This window comes from Pseudorasbora parva, chromosome 12, assembly GCF_024679245.1.
Source record: "Pseudorasbora parva isolate DD20220531a chromosome 12, ASM2467924v1, whole genome shotgun sequence".
NCBI classification, from domain to species: Eukaryota; Metazoa; Chordata; class Actinopteri; order Cypriniformes; family Gobionidae; genus Pseudorasbora; species Pseudorasbora parva.
In genome coordinates this window covers 45,328,374-45,338,373 of record NC_090183.1, presented here as the reverse complement: position 1 = coordinate 45,338,373, position 10,000 = coordinate 45,328,374, and the positions used below count along the sequence as shown (strand labels likewise).

At 41.7% G+C, this 10,000-nt stretch overlaps 1 protein-coding gene across 4 annotated transcripts in view; it reads right to left on the bottom strand.

Annotated features, from left to right (window-relative positions):
* The window catches only part of anks1ab (ankyrin repeat and sterile alpha motif domain containing 1Ab), a 119,343-nt gene that overhangs the window by 23,339 nt on the left and 86,004 nt on the right, over window positions 1-10,000 (bottom strand). For all 4 annotated transcript variants that reach the window (XM_067460476.1, XM_067460474.1, XM_067460472.1 and 1 more), the window contains 5 exons: window positions 8,734-8,849; window positions 3,669-3,767; window positions 2,724-2,870; window positions 2,525-2,632; window positions 22-192 (listed from right to left, as the gene is read on the bottom strand). In XM_067460476.1, coding sequence (XP_067316577.1) covers window positions 22-192; window positions 2,525-2,632; window positions 2,724-2,870; window positions 3,669-3,767; window positions 8,734-8,849 — 641 coding nt within the window. The remainder of the gene's footprint in view (window positions 1-21; window positions 193-2,524; window positions 2,633-2,723; window positions 2,871-3,668; window positions 3,768-8,733; window positions 8,850-10,000) is intronic.

Sequence of the window (10,000 nt, the reverse complement as noted above, 5' to 3'; positions counted from 1 at the left end):
CGTGGTCACAGAGATACTTACATGTGAGCGTGACCTTTCACCAAAGGAGCGAAGCGAAATACTGCCATCCTGATCCAATGCTCTGCTCTTTCTGCCTGATTCTCCCAATGGAAGCAACATGTCCATGGAGCGACTTGTGTACGGCTCCATATAACTGAGCGGTGACGTATTCTGAGACAACAGGTCCTGAATCTGTTAAGCACAAATATTATTGATGGAAGTTTTGTATGCATATTGTATTCTTATATTGCATGCATTTATCATGCTGTCTTTTTTTCTGTTATACCGAATTGTGTTTATCTAGCCTGAATGCCAGCCAAACTCAGCCCCGCCCACAACATCTGAGCTTGGACAGTTCGGTCTGGACTTGATCAATAGAGGGGTAGTTATGCCAGAACAGAAACTGACCAATGAGATCATCAGGGCGAGCTTTAGCCGATGATGGACAGATGATCAACAGAAACTGACCAATGAGATCATCAGGGCGGGCTTTAGCCGATGATGGACAGATGATCAACAGAAACTGACCAATGAGATCATCAGGGTGGGCTTTAGCCGATGACGGACAGATGATCGACAGAAACTGACCAATGAGATCATCAGGGCGGGCTTTAGCCGATGATGGACAGATGATCAACAGAAACTGACCAATGAGATCATCAGGGCGGGCTTTAGCCGATGATGGACAGGTGATCAACAGAAACTGACCAATGAGATCATCAGGGCGGGCTTTAGCTGATGACGGACAGATGATCAACAGAAACTGACCAATGAGATCATCAGAGCGGGCTTTAGCCGATGACGGACAGATGATCAACAGAAACTGACCAATGAGATCATCAGGGCGGGCTTTAGCCGATGACGGACAGATGATCAACAGAAACTGACCAATGAGATCATCAGGGCGGGCTTTAGCCGATGACGGACAGATGATCAACAGAAACTGACCAATGAGATCATCAGGGCGGGCTTTAGCCGATGATGGACAGATGATCAACAGAAACTGACCAATGAGATCATCAGGGCGGGCTTTAGCCGATGACGGACAGATGATCAACAGAAACTGACCAATGAGATCATCAGAGCGGACTTTAGCTGCTGACGGACAGATGATCAACAGAAACTGACCAATGAGATCATCAGGGCGGGTTTTAGCCGATGATGGACAGATGATCAACAGAAACTGACCAATGAGATCATCAGGGCGGGCTTTAGCCGATGACGAACAGATGATCAACAGAAACTGACCAATGAGATCATCAGGACGGGCTTTAGCCGATGACGGACAGATGATCAACAGAAACTGACCAATGAGATCATCAGGGTGGGCTTTAGCCGATGACGGACAGATGATCGACAGAAACTGACCAATGAGATCATCAGGGCGGGCTTTAGCCGATGATGGACAGATGATCAACAGAAAATGACCAATGAGATCATCAGGGCAGGCTTTAGCTGATGATGGACAGATGATCAACAGAAACTGACCAATGAGATCATCAGGACGGGCTTTAGCCGATGATGGACAGATGATCAACAGAAACTGACCAATGAGATCATCAGGGCGGGCTTTAGCCGATGACGGACAGATGATCAACAGAAACTGACCAATGAGATCATCAGGGCGGGCTTTAGCCGATGATGGACAGATGATCAACAGAAACTGACCAATGAGATCATCAGGGCGGGCTTTAGCCGATGACGGACAGATGATCAACAGAAACTGACCAATGAGATCATCAGGGCGGACTTTAGCTGCTGACGGACAGATGATCAACAGAAACTGACCAATGAGATCATCAGGACGGGTTTTAGCCGATGATGCACAGATGATGGACATATGATGGACAGATGATGGACAGATGATGGACAGATGATGCACAGATGATGGACAGATGATGGACAGATGATGGACAGATGATGGACAGTAATGTAATCATCACGTCATCAAAGACGCTTGGGTTATATTTGTTCGACTCCTAAACGGAGAGCTTGTTTGTATCTGCATCACCTTCACTATTTCTCTCAAAAATGATGATCATGTTGGGTAAGTACTCTGTGTATCATTAAACTCTTTTTTTTTACAACACCGGCAAAGATCGTTTATTCCAGCGCGTGTGCAAACAGGGTTGCCAAGTTTTTACAACAAAACCCGCCAACTACTAGCCCTAAATAAGCCCAATAGCTTCTCGGGGGGTTCTCCAGGGTTTGGGGGGTAAAATGTGTGTTATTTTGGCAAGGTTGCCTGCTAAAATTTGCACTCATGGGTCTATATATCACATAATAGTCGCTTCAAACCGTGGGGAAAAAAACGCAGAATTGGCAACACAGTGCAGTTGAGCTCTGTTGACATTTGACAACTAATGTTATGCGTCGCTCCGTTGCTCTGATTGGTTGTTGGTCTGTCCAATTGATACCTGTCCTGGTTGGGTTGAAACACGCCCCATAATCACAGCCCAATGGAGCATCAGACTCATATTCTGACTAGAGCTGAGTATAAACGCGTCAGGCTTGTGTTTATTACCTTGAGTTGGGAAAAGCGATTGGATTTTGAAGGTGCTTCTTCATATGGTCGCTCTGATATCGAGGCTATGATCCTTTTTCTGTGACCAAGAAGGCCAATTTTTAACACCTATACAGAGAAAATATGGTCAATGTATCAGAGCACAAAACCCGTTCCTCCTGACAAAAATAGTTCGAACCAGCTTGAAAGGCACATTTACATTGACAATCTCAAGCTCCCACAGGTTCTTCACGCAGTCCAGGGTCCGGTAGCCGCTAGACAGGAAATTGTGCAGATATTCTCCGAGGCCCAAAGTTTCCAGCCATGAGGACAGAGAGGTGCTGCCGTCACACCCCAGAGCTTTCACCTGAAGGAGGAATAAAACACTCTTAAATTTCATGGCATAACATATAATGCACTTTGAGGAAACCCAGGAGAAAACATTTGGATAAGTCAGTCACACTTAAAGGGGTGGTTTTGTGGGTTTTTTTAGGCGTGTGTGTGTTTATGAGGTGTGGTATAACATGTCTTAATACTTCTTTTTTTCTTTTTCTTTTTAACGCTGTATTTTTCTTCTATTCTCCCTTTATTCCACACCGCTGTCTATCCTTTGAACGACTCGTTTGCTTCCTGCTTCTATGAAGCCCCTCCCTCTGAAAAACGCAATGGTCTTAGATTGGTCAGATGGCCAAATGTAGTTTCCTGTATTTTTATTGGCTGAAGTGCCAAGCACAGGTTAAGGCCACGCCCCTTCCCATTCCAGGCAAAAGTCACATCTGCGGAGAAAAGCTAGGGTTTATGATGTCACCAACCCAGGAAGAAGCTCGTTGTAGTCCAAACCGGCCATTTTTGTAGGCAATAAACTGCCGTAACTTTAAAAGACAATATCTCCGTTTGCAGTGAACTTTCAGCGCTGTAACTTTGCAGAGACTGTTTATGCTCAAGCAGCGACATTACACACTAACTAAAGTTAAAAAAGTCAAATCGCATGCAGCCACCCCTTTAAAATGTCTGAATGTGATTGCATTAGATAGATATTAAATCTAATGCCAACAAATACAGCACAAGCTTCTCTCTGAACTATTCGCAGTGACATTTTAAGTGGAAGTTGACTTGATTTCACACTTAGTTTCCAAATAATATTTAAGGGACTGAAATATGTTACCTTCGGAAAGCCTTTCGCTGCATGAAGGATTTTCTTCCTGTGTCCTGGGTCCGTGATGCCAATTTCATGAAGGTCCTCATCTTCCATCACATTACTCCCCTAAACATTTGCACATTCACGTGAATATCTGCTTTACTAAAATTCATGAGAACAACAGTCTTGCATGAAAGTGACAGAAGAAGTAGTTTATTACAGCAGTTTCAGACACATATAGTCCACAATACTTTCTCTCTCTCTCTCTCTCTCTCTCTCTCTCTCTCTCTCTCTCTCTCTCTCTCTCTCTCTCTCTCTCTCTATATATATATATATATATATATATATATATATTAGTGCTGTCAAAATTAGCACGTTAACACGTGATTATTTGTTTCAGTTGAATGCATGAATAAATATTTAACGCAATTAACGCAGCATCCGATTTTTCTTTCATCCTTTCGCTAGCATGTCATAGTCAATGTCCTGACTATGACACACACACACACACACACACACACACACACACACACACACACACACACACACACACACACACACACACACACACACACACACACACACACACACACACACACACACACAGCCCCTAAACCTACCCATCACAGGAAACATTCTGCATTTTTACTTTCTCAAAAAAACTCCTGTGTGATTTTTAAGATGTTTTCCTCATGGGGACCTAAAAATGTCCCCACAAGGACAAGGATTTCGGATATTGCCATCTTTGTGGGGACATTTTGTCCCCATAACGTAGGGATTACCAGGTCACACACACACACACACACACACACACACACACACACACACACACACACACACACACACACACACACACACACACACACACACACACACATAAACTGTCTCACTCACACACACACACACACACACACACACACACACACACACACACACACACACACGATGCTCAGAAAGACAAAAGGGAACATGCTGACTGTGAATGTCCTGACTATGACACACACACATACACACACACACACACACACACACACACACACACACACACACACACACACACACACACACACACACACACAGAAAGACAGAAGAGTACGGAGCCCCGCACATGACATGCAGTAAAAAACTAGTAGGCTAAATCGTGCGCACGGTTTAATTTATTTCTTGCATGTGCGGGGCTCCGTACACTGTAAAAAAAAAAAAAAGAAGTTGTTTTTTGTTGTTTTAACTTAAAAAAGTCAGTAACCTGGTTGCCTAAAAATGTTGAGTTTATTGAAATGAAACATTTGAGTTGATACAATAAAGGAAATTTGTTTATTTAATAGAAACTCTAAATATTACTGTATCTGAACCACATAAAAAAATTGATAAATCTATTTGGCATGTTTCACTGCATCATCAGAAATAAAACACACACAATCACCCAATATGCTTACAAAATCTTTTAATAATATTTTAATAAAGGTTGTCGAATCTCAAAAAAATTTTCATTGTATTAACTCAAAATTTTAAGGTAACCAGGTAACTTTTTTTCTAAATATTTTTTTACAGTGTAGAAGAGAATGCGCTGACTTTGAATGTCCTGACACACACACACACACACACACACACACACACACACACACACACACACACACACACACACACACACACACGCACACACACACAAATACTCTTTCACACTTGAAAGAAACAATCACACACAGAATTTTGCCAAAATGCCGTTTTGTCTCATATCCTCATAAGAGCATCTTACACGAGTTCAGTAACGTCTTAAATGAACGTAAAGAGTTGTGAGGAAATGAGCAGCGCGTGACAGCGTCAGATCCGCGTCATGTTCGGCAGCGGCAGATCTTAAAGTGACAGCAGCCTAATAAACCCGCCGCTGGGAATCGGTCATTAATGTCAACAAACAACAAAGAGAACAGGTTTGGAGAGTAACTGTGAAATTATTACAATATAAAAATATTAAAAACTTGCGATTAGTTAAAGAAAAAAATGTGTGATTAATTAGTTAATTTTTTTAATTGACTGACAGTGCTTACACACACACACACACACACACACACACACACACACACACACACACACACACACACACACACACACACACACACACACACACAAGTATATCCTAGTGATAGTATGTAGAAGACATACAGACATACACTTTTAGGCTATACACTTTTATAATACATTATTACAGTGCTATGTACTTCTCTCATTAATTTCACTATTTTTAATCATCTTTTTTTTTGTTCCTGTTTTGCTTTGCACTTCACTTTAGATAGTCCTGCAATGTGCTAACTTAATCTTTTTTAAAAGACCAAATATTCCACAAAGTCTCTCAATTTATACGAGGTCACAAAACGCTTCAGTGATAAATATGCAACATTTATAGAATTTTTATATAGGTCAAGCTTATAGCAAAATTCATGAAGTAATACTGAAATTATACTTTATCTTTTAAAATAGACTTAAAATACACCAAACATGATTCAGGCAGCAGATATAATGTTTCACTAGTGTGTGAGGACACTATAGTGAGGAGAGCGAAATAAAGTCAACTGTGATCTATTACACCCAGACATTCTTCATACAGTGACAAACATTTGTGAGCAAAATGATTCAGACACTGAGCTGAGCATGTTTTGCTGAAGTGTTTTGTCTTTAATTGCTAATTTTGACACCACAGGCTGAACTAAATGAAGCATTGCTTGCTCATTGGTTGAGCTGAATGTGTGTTATCTAATTGTGTTCTTCAATCTAACAGCTGATTAGTTAATTGTGATCATTACATCCCTTTCTATCAAAGTTATCTGACATTATCAAGATGAGTTTGTTCAGGTCTTGTCATATTTATAATCATTTTCTAAACTATAGAGAATAAACTGTGATCATGTGAGAAATGTTGAAGGTGTCTGAATACATTTTGGTTTGACTGTAAGTGTTTAAATTATAAAACACATAAATTAACACATACATTGAGGATAAAACAAAAGAGCTTTTCCTTCCTTGAAAAAATATATATTTATCCATGAATTACAGAATGATCCAACTGAAGCACATGTTGGCCCTTTTATTGAATATGTAGAAACTCTAAAATTATAATACATAATAATCATATTTATGCGGCTGTAATAATGTTATTTTTTCAGCCACATAATAATAATTTGAAAAATAATAACGAAAAAAATGCTAAAACAACCTTTTAGCTGTTTTGCTTTGCTCTTCACTTTAGATAGTCCTGCAATGTGTTAATTAAATATCAAGATCAGATCAAATATCATAATATCAAATATTCCGCATAGGTCATAATAAATGCTTCAGTAATAAATATGCAACATTTATACAATTTTATATAGCTTCTACATAGCACATTTCATGAAAGTATACTGAAATTATACTTTTATCTTTTAAAATATACTTTATAATATAAGTGTTTAGCTCAAAGAAATTATATTATATATATTTTTAATTTTAATTAATTCTTTATTCTATCAATAAACACATATATTGAGGATACTTTTTTTGAGCTTTGTAAAATCACATTTTGTGCCTTTGTATATTAGATATATAGAAACTCACCAAATCTCAAATCGCAGTTACCTGCTGTGTCAATCACTCACACACACTCACACACACACACACACACACACACACACACACACACACACACACACACACACACACACACACACACACACACACACACACACACACACACACACACACACACACACACACACACACACACATGTTGGTCTATGTGGTTTACAGGGACTCTCCATAGGCGTAATGGTTTTTATACTGTACAAACCGTATTTTCTATCCCCTTACACTGCCCCTAAACCTACCCATCACACACACACACACACACACACACACACACACACACACACACATACACACACACACACACACACACACACACACACACACACACACTGCCCCTAAACCTACCCATCACAGGAAACATTCTGCATTTTTACTTTCTCAAAAAAACATCATTTAGTGTGTTTTTAAGGCCATTTGAATTATGAGGACATTTGATATGTCCTCATAAACCACATTTATAGTGTAATACCAGTGTAATACCCATGTAGTTATACAAATTTGTGTCCTCATAAACCACATAAACAGGCACACACACACACACACACACACACACACACACACACACACACACACACACACACACACACACACACACACACACACACACACACACTACCCCTAAACCTGCCCATCACACATAAAACACACACACACACACACACACACACACACACACACACACACACACACACACACACACACACACACACACACACACACACACACACACACTACCCCTAAACCTGCCCATCACACATAAAACACACACACACACACACACACACACACACACTAACCCTAAATCTCCCCATCACACACACACACACACACACACACACGCACACACACACACACACACACACACACACACACACACACACACACATACACACACACGTTGGTTTATGTGGTTTACAGGGACTCTCCATAGGCGTAATTGATTTTATACTGTACAAACCGTATTTTCTATCCCCTTACACTGCCCCTAAACCTACCCAACACACACACACACACACACACACACACACACACACACACACACACACACACACTACCCCTAAACCTGCCCATCACACATAAAAAACACACACACACACACACACACTAACCCTACCCCTAAATCTCCCCATCACACACACACACACACGCACACACACACACACACACACACACACACACACACACACACACACACACACACACACACACACACACACACACACACACACACACAACCCCCTTAAACCTACACTTCACAGGAAACTGCACTTTAAAAAAAACACATCCTGTATGATTCATAAGCCTATTGAAAAATGGGGACATGTCCTCATAAGTCACCCTCTCCTTGTAAAACCCATGTCATTACACACATTTGTGTCCTGATATGCCACAAAAACAAGCACACACACACACACACACACACACACACACACACACACACACACACACACACACACACACAAAAGCCACTCACCATGTAGCGCAGGTCATCGAAGCCATTGAGCACCAGTTTGCTCTCGTACTGAGGAAAGCCCACGTGCTCCAGCCACTCCCCCACCGACTGCTCCAGCACGCGGCTCCCAGCTGCATCTGCCGATAAAGCATGGCGTTTGAGCAACGAGAAGCCATTGAGCCGATAGCAGCGGCATTCGGAGGCCGAGATGTGGCATTGCCACATCATCTTTGGCCAAAAGAGCCGAGGGCAGCAGCAGCAACAGCAAGGCAGTGTCCAGGCTTCAGCGACGGGCCTCCGCTCAGAAGCAGAGCCCCAAATCTGCAGACTAAACTAGGGATGGAGATTCCTCCGCAAGCCCTCACTGCACTGGAGACGAGGACCAAAGGCTCAACCGGGTATGGAGGTAATAATAATAATAATTTATAACGCACTTTTCATCCCGAAGAATCTCAAAGTGCAAAAGGTAGACCTTTTCCTTTGAAGAAGAGCGTTGAGTCAGTCATAGTCAATATTCATAGACTCTTTTCCGTATCATTTGCACGACAGGAAGATCATAAAAGTTCAACAAAAAGAAAGCGTTTGGCTTGCAGCAAAAATATCAAGATGCCAGGAAAGTGTGCCCTGCTTAACCAACATGCTCCCGCCCCCGACACATTCCTACACGACGCAAGGCATGATAAAAACAGACTTGTCCTTAAGATCGGAAGCAAAAATCGTCTAGTTTGGTTAATAGTTTGTCACGGAGCCCAGCTCATTGAACACCAGCCTTCTCGTCCTTTGAAAGATCTTCATGGCACATCTTTCCCATTCCTAGAAAGGAAGCTATCAGTTCTCCTAATCAACGTGTTGGATGCAGGGAAAACTGGCAGGAAGAAAGATCTGAGCAATTTTGACAAGGGCCAAATCGGGATGGCAAGGCGACTGGGTCAGAACATCTCTGACTGGGTGTTTTTGGCTCCTCAATGCACGAGGGCACCGAAGGCTATCCCATCTGGTCCGAGCCAAAATTAGGTCTATTGTGGTGTTTACCTGGGAAAGCAGCCGGTTTGACCACTTCAGGTCGTGTTGTGTCACGGTAATCCGAGTATTCCTGGTCTTTCCGAGCAACATACCAAAACGAAACGCACCATCAAAACCAGGTAAAGACAAGCCTTGATCCAGAGGAAACAATAGATAAGAAAGCCTCGTTTTTAAAGCTCCTTCCTTAATCTAAACACTGCTGGCTCCTCACCGGGCTAACACACCAGAACGGAGCACACCATCAAATCGAGGTACAGCCAAACCT